Genomic DNA, 15,736 nt, shown 5'->3' on the forward strand with positions numbered 1-15,736 from the left:
ATTATTTCAAGCCTCATAACTCAAAAAGTACTTAACAAAAAGGTACTTAATTATAGTGTTTTGGAAAGCTCTCGAGATAAGCTACAAGAATGTGCAAAAATATATAGGATGTTCCATTTAAAAAAATTGAAGTGACCTTCACGTGACCTTCAAATGACTCTTCAAGGTCAAACCAATGGTACCATCTTATGGCCCCCTCGAAACCATACAACTTTTGTCTGAAACATTTTTCTCTCCCGGGCTTGGTTTTCGAGATATTCGACTGGATGGATTAAAATGGGCCACCCTGTATATATATATATATATATATATATATATATATATATATATATATATATATATATATAAATTGATAAATGTTATATTTACATTGATTAATAAATATTATATATTAATATTATAAATATCTATGTAGAAATTAATTTTATTTAATATAGAAAAATATGGAAATATCTTCTATCAAATTTGTAACATATACCTAATATTGACATGTATTTTCATAATATTCATCAATTGTGTAATATGACGGATATATTGTTGTAAATAATATATTTATTGTTAGTGTTTGAAATAGTCATCAATGAATATATAAGTCAGAAAAAAAGCAATCAAAAAGTAACACCACTCAGGTAACTAAAAAATGGATTTATTTTTGTTTTAAGAAAGAATATTTTTTGTATTTATTTTTAATGTATTTATTATATTAATTATATTAATTTATTATATTAATTAATAAAAATATATTTATAATATTAATAATATTCATTATTAATGTAAATATATAAAAAATGTAAAAAAGTATTAATAATTAATTGGAAAATATATTTTATCGTTATTTCTGTTATAGATCTATTCGATTCTTTCATCACATTCCGCCGATAACTTATCTGTGACTGTGTTTATATTAATGGCGATTCTGCATCGATGAGATACTGTACATAAAAGGTTCGCAACTGAATATTCGTCTAGTAAATGGATTCCGTAAGTTATTCGCGGAATAAGTTGGACTATTGATGTGACCGATTGTTGGTGGACTAAATGCAAGTTAAAACTATGTTAAAATTAAATAATTGTTCACTATTATTCTTCTACGTGTACTCGCTCACGTAATCGAACAATTTTAAGATATAAATCAATTAAAAAGTATTAAAATTACTGCGAAAATTATTTTTATTTTATTTTAATTTTTCACATTCTAATAACATTAATTTTATTTAACGAATGAAAAGAAATTATGGCAACTATAAGAATAAATACATCATTTATAAAAATTATACATTTATGAAATAATTATAAATAATTAATATATCTAAAAACATGTGCTCATATTTTTCTATTCTACATGTACATAATAGTAAACTTGAAAGTTTAATGATTCATTTAAAGAGACTCATTGAAAATTTATATCAGTTTATTTTTCAATTTTAAATTTTTTGAATAGTTTAACATGTTTGTATACTTAAAAGTATTGTATCTATAGTTTTAAATTAGAAAGTTAAAGTACACATAAAAATCTATGACATTGCTTTTGTATGTTTCATATTGGCAATGAACAAAGGCACTTTTAACAATTTGTTTAATTTGTGTTAATAATTAATTAATTTTTGCAGGAGATGGCTTCACAAAATATTTCGCAGTATTTCCTCCATCTCGGATCTTTTATCTTCGTATAATAAGAAGCATAACATCACTCGCAGCTTTGTAATAGCTGGTTCGAAATTCGGATCGAGCTCAAGAGAGGACTTGTAAAAACTTGCAGCAGTCTCAAAATCACCCTGTAAAAATAAATATATCAATTGATCTTTTATTCCATTGTTTAAATATAATTTACATCTAGTGAAATACATATTTAACTTACTAAAGAGGCATAAAGATTAGCGAGAACATAATGATTTATTATAAAATCCGGGCCAATTGAAAGTGCTATTTGAGTGACTTCGAGAGCTTCGTAGAAATAATTCTGCGAATTGAGAAAAGACGCTAGATTTACGAGAAGTATGTCTTGCATATCTTTCGGAGTGTTTTCTAGGCTTTGCCACATACAATCCAGTGCTTTGCGACTATCACCTGCCGCGCGCCAATAAAATGATGCGGCTATCGCCAAGGTCCAAGAAGCAGAATGCTAATTCGAGGCAATACATATGATATTATACACAAATACTAAAACAAGAATATGACTACAATACTGGATGGATTACCTTTTGTAGTGCAAATGCAATTTTGGTCCCGAGTCCTTGCAAAGTGTCATTTTGCGTTCCAGTCATCATCATTAGCCATTCGGCCATATCGAATTCAGTTTTGTCTTGTAGTGATCGTGAAAATTGTACCATTTCGTTCACACGATTAATTTCAGAGTTACCTTTATCGCATGTCGGTTGTAAAGTCGGAATATCATCCACCAATAATTCAACCTCATTTTCAGCACTGAAATAAAAAAAATGTCAATTTAGAAATAATTTATGTGCAATATATATATACAGCAGATTCCCGTATAATGCGCCGAGATACATTGACCGTTGTAGATATTAATAGATTATATAAGATTTGAAAGAAATACATTGTTTAAAATAAACATAAAATTTTTCTCTAACATTATAAAAATAAAATATTTATTTTAAAACAGCACAAAAAAGATTTAACAAAATTTTTTTATTCAAAGTATAATTAAAAGTATAATTAAAGTATAATTAGAATATAATTAAAGTAAAATTTAGAATTTTATTTAAAAAATTTTTAATTTATTTACCGCATTTATATAAATACTGTCACAATTTTTATAACATTATGGTGAATTCGTACTATATTATATTCCTATATAGCGGCTTACTATATCTATGAATGAATTTTTTTTATAATTTTCCGACTACATACGTCATATTTCGTCGTATAAATTCATGAAATACAAATAGAGAAGCAGCCCAGTCCTCATACTTTAGTTCATCACATTCATCCTTATTCGGGTAATACGATTCTTTTTTATTGTCAGACATTTTACCAAACGTCCAATCGGTATATGAGTGTAGCATGTTCTTCGATATAAAAATTATTTATATAAACTTTATTTCAAGATTGTTTATGTGGGTATTAATAAATTCACGTGAAAAAATTGTAAATCAAATATATGTGCATAAAATGAAACATTATATATATTATCTGTTTTCATATTATCTACTGTTTGCATCATTTGCTTACATCATCTGGAATTTGGTTCATATTTATATGTGATTCGTGTAGTTTAGTTGCACTATTGGGAAGCAATAATGAAGATATAAGACCTTGGTGTATATTTTCTTTCTTATTATAGTACGATGCATCTACTAACTCAATTTTATGATTACTCCAGCAATATATTCCTACAATAACAATTTTTAGCTTATTGACTAAAATATAGTAAGAGAAAATTTATATATCATTTGTATTAAAGAAACAAAAAATATCTATTTTAATTAAGAAATTTGAATATTAAAACGAAATTTGTGCAAAATATCAAGTACAATCATTAAAATCAAACATGATGTTACAGCAGGTAAAAAAATAAAGAAGACATATATAAATAAGAATGTAATCTTTATTATTTATTAGTGTACAAAGAAAAAAGCGGCAAATAACAAGACGAGCTTATGAGGTAACATAAACGTGCATAATTGAAATTCAAAATTACTATTACTTACATTTTATTTACTTCAAGCAAAAACAAACATAAACTTAAATTTGTGTCAAATAGAAAATATAATAGTATAAAAAGTACAATATCTAGTTTTAAGGTACACGTGCGAAAATACGCACCTATTTCTTCAGTCTTTTTTGAAGCATATTTAATATGTTTACAGTTCTTAGCTTGTCGTTTGCGCAAAAATGTATCACTTGCTTGCAGATTGTACTTAGTAAGTAATACAGAAGGTAAGTTCATAGAATGTTTAGGTAAATTAATTCCTTTTTCACAGCCTATGATTATGACAATATTTGTCGTTATTCATCACAATAACCTACATTTTTAAAACACAGTACCATTGACACAGTGAACAAAATTAATCAACTGAAAAAAAAGTAATATGTTTCATGCATATGATAAAAAGGAAGATAAATTAAAGTTTTAATTGTGAATTTTTCATAAAAACATAATTAAAAAATTACTTGAACAAATAAACTTAAATATTTTCTTATTCTTCCTTTTTAATTTTTTGTTGCTTTTAAATTTTAATATTTGTGTTTAGTGACAGGAAAAGATGGCTTAAAAAAATCTGTGCAGAACAAAATAAATCAAGATAATTCAATAGGAACTCAAAATAACATAAAATAATATAAAATAGAAAAGTGACAGAAAAAAGATTGTATCAAGCATTTTAAAATGTATCAAATCTAATAATAATACAATTATATAATTTTTTTTATAATAGTAATGAAACGATAGTAATAATATACACTTAAACATACCTGCATGATTACCCGTAACAACGTTAAATTTTTCACGACAGGTCAATGTCTTTAATAACATTAAAGCCCTACCATCATATAAGTTTGAATCCACCCTTAATGCTTGTTTTAAGTAATGTATAGCTCCTGTATGATTTCCTTTTATATTTAATAATATACCAAGTAAAAAATTAGTCATTGGCTGAAAAATATATATGTATATATATCAATTATTATCAAATAATTTTTCCTTATCCAGTAAATAAAAACAAAATAGTCTTTTTTTTTTAATATCGTGGAAATATTGTTTATATAGTAAAAATGCTCCTTTTATGATATATATTTAACCATATTTTGTGTACGTACCTCTACAGTGTTAATTTCCAAGGCTTCATTTGTAATTTTTATAGCATCATCAATTAAACCTACTTTATGATGTAGTGAAGCTATACTAACAAAAGGTACATCTCTGAATTCCTTAGGTACATCATCCAATGCTAACTGAAGGCAATCCAAGGCTAAACGAGGTTTCCCTACTATTCTCCAATAAAGAGATGCAAGTATTGATAATACCCATGGGGCTGCTACTTTCTGATTTGGGATTGACACACAGTTAAGTATTGTAATCAGAAATATAATTATTTATATTATGTATAATAAAAAAGGTAAATTGTACCGCCTCAGTTGCTGTCAAAATCCTTTGACCAATTTCTGCAAATTCTGCAGTTTGAACTAAATTATGTAAAAATGGTTTCAGAGAAGCGTCCGACGTATGCTGCTGCACAGTTGCATCTAGCAAGGTACGTGTAATATATTTTTTATTAAATGATTTAGGCGTTTGGCAAATTGGTGGATGCCATGGTAATGGATGCTTTTTCCATGGTTCTATATCAATCAATTCATTCACAAACAAACGTATTCTAATAATATACAAAAAATATATATATATATATTATTAATGTATTGCGATGTGGCACAATATATAAGTACAATTGGAAATACACTTACGCATAACCTTTGTTTTCAGGCGACAAATAAATAGGTAAGTATTGTTTTCCATCTCCAAAGATTAGCATGGAACCATCGCAATCAGAAATCCTTGGCCAATAATCAGCTTCAAAATCCTCATTTCCTTTCTTGATTTCTACATTATGATACTTTGGGTATTTTGTTGGTGATGCAAACATATGATCATATTCCATGTTTATTTCCATCATCATGTCTATAGAATATTAAATGGATTTTAACAGTAGCATGCAAAATTTTAATAATCTATATTTGTTCCAAAAATACCTTTCGTGATATGATTACTGCGCTTTTTTACTTGATTTTGTAAATTTTTTAACAAATGTAGGCTACCGTGAACATTTTGTAGCATGTTCTCGGCTATTTTTTTTCTATCGCCCAAATCCATGTAAGACAGTACAATGTTATTATCAATATGATGAATTGACTTTTCGATCGGATTTATTGCGAGGACATGTAGATTTTGCTCCCGTGCAAAGGCGAGTTTGATTTCCCTCGTGGTGGATTTAATATTTTGTTCCCATAGCATATGCTCGTAAAGCTTGAACCACTCCTCCTTCCAATCATGATACGCGTGTATCTCTGACAGTACATTCCGTAAGCGGCTGTAATCATATAATAAATATCACACACACAATACACATTTTTCCTAAGAAACAACAACATTAACTTACTGATCGAATAATAATAAGGTCGTTTCCAACAACTGATGGCATAATATAGCGTATTTCATCTGTTCGGCCTCTGTCCTTTCAGGTGCTAGTTTCAAACAATTGTCATAACATGCTGCGGATCGTTCGAAGTCACCGAGAGACGTATACACATGGCCCAACGCTAGATGATGGTAGCTCTCTGTCGGATTATGATCTATAGCCGCGTGCAAAATAATCGCGGCTTCGCCAGAATATTTCGCAGCGTGTAAAATGCCGGCAGTAGTCACAAGAGGAATATCGCGATATTGCCTTAATCACGTACAATGCTTTTGTTACGAGATCAGTATGAAATAATATGGTGGTCTTCTGGCGACACTTTTCTCTAGTATCCCCTAAGTGCGAGTTTCTTATTATATTACCTTGGAGCGCATACAATCGCTCTACGACTGCACTCTAAAGCATTGTAAGCGTTTCCCTTAATCCGCCAATAGATCGACGCTAGATTCAAGTATACCCAGGAAGTCTTATTACGTGATAAGCTATAAGCGAGTTGATGGCCAAATTCATTGAGATCAGTACTCGATGGTAGATACTTCATTAAATCGAGTTCTTCATATTGGGTAAGATTCTTTCGATTTTGCATCGCCTGATAGAAAACAAAAACGTATAGATATAGTGCAATGCGATTCTTCTCTGTAAAGAATAATGTGCTACATACTTTAAGATGTTCGAATGTATAGATACTAAAATCTAATGGAAATGTGTTTTGACAGTCTGGAACTGTTTGTTCACTGTTAGCCGCTACATTATATAACATATAATCATTTTGGCTGCAACAAAAAAGTCTTATTTTAATCCTTGGCCACAAATAATTCTTTAAAGTTATTTAAATATATATATATATATGACTTGTGATTATTCATTTAATATCAACAATTACTCACTGTATTCCTCTGAGTCTGTAATCGATCACTATACTAGCATGTACATTGATATCAGCCAATGACTTGTCCCACAGGAAACAATCCGAATTAGAATTTTCTGTATCGGCTATGCCTAAACTGACAAACTGATTATCAATGGACACTTCCTTCCTTGATATTTTTTTATATATAGCATTGGCTGTTTCCCTGCGTTTTTCCTGTTCCAGAAACGCCAGAAGATCATAGGGTCGACGCATATCAAAAACACTGTCATGCTGAAACATGTATGCTGAATCATTAAAAGAGATAATGCATCTTACATCTACAAAAGTGTAACTAGAAAACGAGAAATACCTGCGGCTGAATTCTTCCATTTTCCGTGACATACCAATGTCTGGTAGCCGAAATTTCGAGTATCACCGTGCATATCGTAATAATCCTATAAGATACGCTGCTCCGGATCATTTTTCGCGATATAACCCCATACGAAGAATCCTTTTCAGACTTGATCAATTTTGTACTTTCGTGAGAGAGAAACGCGTCAACAACAAGGATCACGACTGTAAACACGAGCGCATTTTTACACACCGTGAGATGTGAGATTCGTAGTAAATATAATGAAAATTATGATGAGTCGTTATTACGTCGTGTGTTTGCTTCGAAGGATGACTCGCGATACGACATATGACGCAATATTAGCGACTGTCAAGAAGAGCGGTCAGCTGAGTCGCCAGCTGATTATCGACTATCGTTATCGTCACTTATCGTTGAGTTTGTATCGTTGAACCTTTTAAATACATTTTATATGTACGAAATGTATATAAACTATAGATTATCACAAATTAGAAGCGAAATTACAAAGGAATTTTTTGTATCCCACGATTCTTAAAGTATTACTGAAAAATGTGGAATAAGTTTGCTGCAAATTATTACACGAAGGTGTATGTTCGAGCAGCATAATAGAGTAGATTTTAAATTTAGAACAAAAATTGAGGGATTTTTAAAAGGTTATCTTGAGTATGAAAATGTCAATTTTTATATTTTTTTATTCTTTTTTTTTAAACTTGCATCCTCTAAAGAGAGAGACACATATCTTTTTATATTTTTCTTTGCTTACATAAAAAAATAAATAAATTGAACAAATTAGTTTAGAACAGATGAAAAAATAAAGAACAAATATATAAAGAAACTAAAATCATTTGTTATAGTTAGATTTTTAATACAAAATTTAAAGGAAATATATATATCTTCTAAGTTTAGAGGATTCGTTAAAAACATTGATACAACTTATAAAAAGAAAAAGGAGACTGATAAAAAAAATTGTTTCTTCACGATAAATTTTTAACGTCCTTTTACTTTTATTAAAATAAATATTCTATTATTCAAATGACCGAACCGAACCATTTTTATCGGATATATTGCTCAGAATTACTACAAATATGTATTGATATAATATAGTCGTAAGAGCCATTATAATAACCCACCAAACATAATGACGTGTAAAGACGTCTTAATAACGTTTTAATGACGTATAATACGTCATTAAAACGTTTTTAGACGTTATCATGTTTGCTGGGAAGTCCCATTTGTAATTCTCATTTTTTTGTTTAAGTTTAAACAAAATGCGCCTGCCACCTGAAACGTCATTTTCCTCGCACTAATTACAACATAAAATTCGTTATTCTTGGTCTTTTGCGTCTAATCTACTGGTGGCTGGTGCCAGAGCCGGATTTAAAGGTGTGGAGGCCCTGGGGCAACGAAGAGGTGGAGACCCCTAACCATTTTTGAACCAAAATCAAATAGAAATTTTTACGTTGTTTAAATAATTTATTAAATAACAAGGTCGAGCAATATACATAGACCTTGTAAGTGTTGTATACCATTCGATAGGAAATTTTACCCAAAAATTTGTGTTGTGGAGGGCCCCCTCTTGTGGAGGGCCCCCTCTTGTGAAAGCCCCTGTTGTCCCCCCCTAAATCCGGCCCTGGCTGGTGCCCCTTCAGAGTCTTCCGTTTCCGCTCGAGTGTTCCAACCAGTGATGCAAGAATGGATACGCTGGCAACAGCAAATTATTTCGCATAGAGTATAGCTCGGCGTTCCTGTGGAACAGTCGAGGGTCGTCGAGGGTCGAGGGGCGTCGAGGAACGTCGAGCTATACTCTATGTGAAATAATTTGTTGTTGCCAGCGTATCCATTCTGGCATCACTGGTTCCAAGTTGGAACCAGTGATGCCAGAATGGATACGCTGGCAACAACAAATTATTTCACATAGAGTATAGCTCGACGCCCCTCGACCCTCGACCACCCTCGACTGTTCTACAGGAACGCCGAGCTATACTCTATGCGAAATAATTTGCTGTTGCCAGAATGGATACGCTGGCAACAACAAATTATTTCACATAGAGTATAGCTCGACGCCCCTCGACCCTCGACCACCCTCGACTGTTCTACAGGAACGCTGAGCTATACTCTATGCGAAATAATTTGCTGTTGCCAGCGTATCCATTCTGGCATTACTGGTTCCAACCAGTGATGCCAGAATGGATACGCTGGCAACAACAAATTATTTCACATAGAGTATAGCTCGATGTTCCTCGATGCCCCTCGACCACCCTCGACTGTTCCACAGGAACGCCGAGCTATACCCTATGCGAAATAATTTGCTGTTGCCAGCGTATCCATTCTGGCATCACTGGTTCCAACTTGGCCAAGGCTAGGGAGGGAAAGAAAGGGAAGCCGCGCTTGCGTACAGTACTTGTAGACTGCACCGACTATTCCGTCGTAGATTGAGGAATATTTTAAAAGCCGGAGACTCTCTGGCGACCCCGTAACTGCCGCTCGTGTCACTCCTCGTTACGAACAAACGATCGTTGCATCGCCGCGATCGATTCGCGGCCTATTGACAGTTCAGCGCGAAAACGCAGTGCCTCCTCACGTATATAGTCGAACGCGCGATCACATTTATAATCATGAGTTTGGTACGGCAAAACTTCCACGAGGAGTGCGAGGAAGGGATCAACAAGCAGATCAACTTGGAGCTGTGCGCCAGTTACGTCTATTTGTCCATGGTCAGTCGGTGTATCGATCAGACTCAGAGGGTTTTTTAACCTGTTTCGCCCTCGGCAAACGCAACGCATCCTGCGAAACTATGCCTCGTCGATTATGTCAATGCACCCCGATAGAGTCATCGCGTACACACGTGTCTTTCTCTCGGCACTGCCCCTTTAATCTTTCACGTGCCACGATCTGTCATAATGAAATTTCCATGAGATTGAATAAAAACGCGCTTACAAGTATTTAGAGATACGTTCTCGGTGAATTAAAAAACCCGCGAGTCAGTTTTTCCCTCGCACGCGAGATCCTTCCACTCTCGTTACATTGGTTCATATTCTGAATCCTCTTTTATCGATAAAAGTGCCTCTAAAAGTGGCTTATAAGCCTTCTGATTGGCTATAAGCCACTTTTAGAGACACTTTTATCGATAAAAGAGGATTCAGAATATGGACCATTATGTACATATTTTCGTTACAGGCGTACTATTTTGACAGAAGCGACGTCGCGTTAACGGGCCTCTACAAGTACTTTAAGAAAGCCTCGAACGAGGAACGCGAGCATGCCATGAAGTTTCTGACTTATCAGAATAAACGAGGCGGCGATATCGTGCTGGCGGACATTCAGGCGCCGGCCAGGAGAGACTGGAACAGCGCGAAAGATGCTATGACAGAGGCACTGCAGCTGGAGAAGAAAGTGAATCAGGTGCGTGCGCGGTGCGCGGCGTCATTGCGCACAATCGATATCGTCGAGAATAGCGTCAAAAGGAAAAAAAGCAATATTTAAATTTACACACTTGACGATGTTGAATTTTTATTTCAAGTCTAATTTTTTATAAATTTCCGCTCAATATTTCATAAATAATTTTACAAAAGTATTTTCGATGAAAATAATCTGGTAAAATTTATAACAATAATAATTAATATTTATAAGTACTGTGCTCTAGAGAGAAAAAAATAATAATCTTGTAATAATGTATATTATTAGTCTAATATATGTACTACTAATATTATTATTAAAGTCGATATTATCATACTGATAAGTATCTTAAATAAGTTAATAGCTAACAGGAAAGACCGACGAGACAAGTTTGTGTGTCTTGATAATTAATTTCCAGGATTTCTCGCGTTGTTCGTTAATTTAATTATCATCAATTATTTGCTGGGTACACGTATGTCCATTGAAATACCACGATTTTAAACTACGTTGTAACAGTTGGGGGTGTAACTCAGTGGTAGAGTGTCCGCTTCGCATGCGGAAAGTCCTGGGTTCAAATCCCAGCTCCTCCAAGCATCTTTTTTTTTTCTCTTGTATTTCAATTATAATATAAATACGTATTTATTTTCAATTTCGCGTAATGTAACTTGCAAAAAAAGATGCAAGTTTATCTGCGATTAATTTTTTTTATTTTTACAGAGTCTACTCGATTTACACAGGATTGCTACGACGCACGATGATGCGAATTTCATGGACTTTTTGGAGACTGAATTCTTGCAAGAACAAGTGGACGGGATAAAACAAATCTCTGATCACGTAACGAATTTGGAGAGAGTTGGAGAAGGCCTCGGCGTTTTTATTTTTGACAAGGAGTTGAATGAACAAGATTAAAAAGATAATATCATATCTGCGAAATCTGTCAAACTTTAATGGTATTAATCGTATTATATCGTATGGAAAAAAAATGCTATAATATGACGAGTAAATAGCGAAAAGGCATATGTCTATATGCATATTATTATTCGTATTGTAATTTTGAGAAAACACAATTAATGCGATTTATCGTATTCGAATCAATTTATCGTGCAATTAATAATCTAGAGCAGCTGTTTTTAAAATATATACATTGTTATTCATATACATATGTTATTCATATATGATGGCACAACGATGCAAATTTCATGGATCTTTTAGAGACTGAATTCTTGCAAGAGCAAAAAAAAGCATATGTCTATATGCATATTCCCAGGTAGCAGAGTGACGTCAAATGACATCTTAATAACGTTTTAATGACGTCATTGTACGTCATTAAGACGTCTGGAGACGTCATCTTGCTACCTGGGTTGTTACTCATACATGATAGCACAACGACATGAATTTGACGAATTTTCTGGAGACTGAATTTTTGCAAGGGCAAGTGGGCGCGATAAAAAAAATATCTGATCACGTGAGGAATTTAGAGAAAGTCGGCAGGCCTTTTCCGAGTAGTCTCCAGAAAATTCATAAAATTCACGTCGTTGTGTTATCATATACGAATAACAATGTATATAGACATGTTTTTCCGCTTATTCTATATCTATATATTCAGGTAGAAATGTATGTGAGGAAGGAGATCAGGCATGTCTACGTTCATTCGGTCAACAAGCGGCAAAACAACAATCAGTGACGTAGTAATGGGGGGGGGCGGAGGGGGCGGTCCGCCCCGGGCGCCGTTTTAACAGGGGCGTAATTGAGTATTATGTAAATGTATTTTTATTGCTCGAAACTCGAGCATTGTTTAATCAAGTATGAAAATCTCACCTTTTTAATTCTCTAACTTGTCTAATAGAAGCATGAAGCACCTAATAAAACTCGACATTTTTCTTTTTTATTTATTGCTATCATAGTTTCTAGTGTAAAATAAGAAGACTGTTTTGTCTTTGCTTATACTATTAATACACTCTTTCTTTTTCCGCGCGGTTCGATTGCTTCGAAACAATCGAACGGCGCGGAAACAAACAAGTTAACTCTTATTGATTCCACGGTATTTTCTGTGCTGCGCTTGTTAGTACAACTTGCAAATCCTCAGTTTTGAGTCAATCTTTCGCGGATTGTCTATAGTACATAGCATACGGCTTATATATATATATATATGTACCAACAGTTAACGCTCTGTCGCTAAAGAACCGGTAAGTATTTAAAACATTTGTTAACTTTAAAGAATTAATATATATATATATATATATATATATATATATATATATCTTATTTAGTAATAATAATTATATTTAGTAATAATAATGTTTAATAATTATAACTTTATATAATTATAACTTTAAAGAATTAATATATATATATATATATATATATATATATATATACGATATATATTTAGTAATAATAATATTTAATAATTATATATATATATATATATATATAATTATTAAATATTATTATTACTAAATATATATCGTATATATACTGTATATATACGATATATATATATATATATATATATATATATATATATATATACACACACACACATATATATATATACATATATATATACATATATACATATATATATACATATATATATAATAATAATAATTTATTAATTAGTTCGTTAGATAATTATTATTAGTAACCTAGGAGGAAAGGACCGCCCCGGGCGCCATTTTCCCTTACTACGCCACTGACAATAATTTATCCGCAACAATGCACTGACGTACATCTGTGTGCAGAGTATTCACACATTTTTCAGCCCAAATAATTGCTAATACAATATTTGCGGACTCGAAATATGAGACTGAATCGGGAACTCAAGTCTTTCGTTTTCCGAATAATTGCTCTTGATCACTGAGCTTTCCTCACACCTGATGTCTTACTTAATAGTCTCTTTAATACGATTCCAGAGCGATGTTGTACTCGCTCAATGCAATACCGATTGCTGTAGAGATGCAAAGACTTTTAAAATGGCCGTTTGTTGACCAAGTGAGGTGGAGGTATTCGCGTACAATGTATGCTACCATAAATTGTAATTGTACATCGCGTTTAAATGAAATAGAACGTACTATTGCAAATCAAATGTGTGTACATTTGTTCACTTTATCCTCAAAATAAAATGTTCGTTACATCTTTATAGAAATTATAAGAAAAAATAACAACTACTCATAATTGTCGTATCACTTCCTTACTTTTGGAGATCAAATTTAAAAGTTTTTGCTATTAAAAGAATATGAATTTACATTATGTTTTTAAATATATAATAATAAGACTGCTGTCAACTAATACGTATATTAACAATATATTTTATGTACATTTCTAAAAATAAAATTCTTATCTTTTTTAATTGTTTTAGAGAAAATGCCTACGTTGAGAGAAAAAGCTAGACTAAAGCAGCTCCCTTTCTTCTTTCAATTTTGAATGTGGCGCGCAGCGCCTGATCGATGCGCGCGCACTTATATTTAAACGGAGCAGAACAGCTGTTATAACCTTAACAGCGCTGTGTTTATGCGCCCGCATTTGACATGATCGTAAGAGCAAATGGCACGATTTTAGAAACCAACGTCATACAATGAAACGTGGCTTTTCGTCAGTGGCTTTATAATTATCTCCCCAGTATATCCCAATCCATTACGACATGTACGTCGTTGCAAAAATGTATTTATTCTACGTTATCGTTGGCGTACTATTCTGCGTATCTTTCGCGGATTTCGTTCGCGAGGTTAGTAATTGTATTCTGGTGTTTCCTCGAAATTTCGACGTGTATAAGCAATCTGATGACAAAAATTGGAAATTTTAGAGCGAGCTCGACTACGACGGCTGGTTGCAATTGCGATTATGGCAAGCATTCAATGACGACCCGGTGCCCGTGTTCACGGAACGAGGAAACATCACCGTGTCCAGCGTACGTAGCGGCACGTCCGTTGTTGGTCAGAACGGCCTGTTACCGGCCCAGATAAGCGCGCTGAAGAATCTTGCCGAGCACGACGGCAAGTACAGGCTGAAGGTTTTGGCACGCACCTCGTCTGGCAGCGAGATCACGTTCCTCAGCTCAGTGCCAGCGGTAATAATATTGGATAAACTTTTGACAGCAGTTCATATATCATTGATACAGATTCATCGACGATAAATAAATCCATTAGTAAGGGTGCTTACAACATTCGAATTTATTTAATATTTGTATTTTGAGCAAAGAACATGTACGGATGGTTCTTATCTCTATCTTCGATAAAATATTATAATTTATTACATCTGGATATATGTTGATCAACAAATATTGTCAATTTACAGTGTTATTTGCTCGGTTCCGATCTAGAAGATATCATAACAATATGGTTGGATAGTGCAGCAGAGCCAATAGCTGTGAGCATTTCATCCTTAGGTCCCTGTATATTAGACAATCCCTTCACAAATATGTGGACCACTAATGTCGTAGTCAGATATCCAGACGGCGGTCCTATTCCAGATACTGCTATGTATATTCAAAAACTCGAACGAGAACGAGAAGCAAGGGAGAGAGGAGAAACCAAAGATAACCGTTCATTTCTTGCGAAATACGTAAGCATATTTCTATTAAAAGAAATTTATATATTACAGATTTTACACAATTAACATCTCGTATATTTTTGCTACAGTGGATGTATATTGTCCCTGCGTTGATCTTTCTGTTGCTGTCATCTGCGACAAATCCAGAAGCTGCTGCAGGAGGAAGTGCACAAAGACAATGATTTTCTAATGAAAATAATTTGTACCTGTGTGTGCATTATGTCCCAGAAGATGGTCTTATGAAATTTATCTAAATTTATATAGTATATAATTTCATATAATGTAATAATAATATAAAAATTGATACATTAATAATAATCCTCTAATTGTAAGTATTACTAAATATGTATAATATTACATTTTTCTGCTAAAATAAATATAATTATTAAATTATATGATTATATTGCTTATGTTATTATT

At 32.8% G+C, this 15,736-nt stretch overlaps 3 protein-coding genes and 1 non-coding gene across 5 annotated transcripts; 3 read left to right on the forward strand and 1 right to left on the reverse strand.

Annotated features, from left to right (window-relative positions):
- Positions 1–1,410: 1,410 nt before the first annotated feature.
- LOC145971019 (tetratricopeptide repeat protein 17-like) lies at positions 1,411–7,911 on the reverse strand. 2 transcript variants are annotated; one of them, XM_083098219.1, is made up of 17 exons: positions 7,660–7,911; positions 7,370–7,575; positions 7,037–7,290; positions 6,811–6,922; positions 6,512–6,738; positions 6,114–6,401; positions 5,707–6,044; positions 5,422–5,635; positions 5,090–5,333; positions 4,780–5,004; positions 4,435–4,615; positions 3,787–3,945; positions 3,193–3,353; positions 2,872–3,029; positions 2,199–2,424; positions 1,859–2,122; positions 1,411–1,775 (listed from the first exon to the last, which is right to left on the reverse strand). In XM_083098219.1, exons 1-17 carry the CDS (start codon positions 7,697–7,699, stop codon positions 1,620–1,622), a joined length of 3,453 nt encoding a protein of 1,150 aa, XP_082954345.1. In that variant the 5' UTR covers positions 7,700–7,911; the 3' UTR covers positions 1,411–1,619. The 2 variants fall into 2 exon arrangements, with proteins under 2 accessions (XP_082954345.1, XP_082954354.1); XM_083098228.1 differs by lacking the exon at positions 3,787–3,945 and having other exon boundaries at positions 1,412–1,775; positions 7,660–7,910.
- Positions 7,912–9,701: 1,790 nt separating this feature from the next.
- On the forward strand, positions 9,702–12,638 carry LOC145971030 (soma ferritin-like). Its single transcript, XM_083098239.1, has 3 exons — positions 9,702–10,083; positions 10,547–10,771; positions 11,483–12,638. Exons 1-3 carry the CDS (start codon positions 9,985–9,987, stop codon positions 11,672–11,674), a joined length of 516 nt encoding a protein of 171 aa, XP_082954365.1. The 5' UTR covers positions 9,702–9,984; the 3' UTR covers positions 11,675–12,638.
- Trnaa-cgc (transfer RNA alanine (anticodon CGC)) lies at positions 11,284–11,355 on the forward strand. Its single transcript has one exon. It is a non-coding gene; the product is annotated as a tRNA-Ala (tRNA).
- A 1,593-nt stretch (positions 12,639–14,231) lies between the features above and the next one.
- On the forward strand, positions 14,232–15,709 carry Emc10 (ER membrane protein complex subunit 10). Its single transcript, XM_083098299.1, has 4 exons — positions 14,232–14,492; positions 14,571–14,834; positions 15,062–15,328; positions 15,406–15,709. The coding sequence occupies exons 1-4, from the start codon at positions 14,409–14,411 to the stop codon at positions 15,496–15,498; spliced, it is 708 nt and encodes a 235-aa protein (XP_082954425.1). The 5' UTR covers positions 14,232–14,408; the 3' UTR covers positions 15,499–15,709.
- Positions 15,710–15,736: the final 27 nt, after the last annotated feature.

The sequence above is a fragment of the Camponotus vicinus genome, unplaced genomic scaffold, assembly GCF_025532165.1.
Source record: "Camponotus vicinus isolate PSW18456_S1 unplaced genomic scaffold, iyCamVici1.0 SCAF_1, whole genome shotgun sequence".
Taxonomy (NCBI): Eukaryota; Metazoa; Arthropoda; class Insecta; order Hymenoptera; family Formicidae; genus Camponotus; species Camponotus vicinus.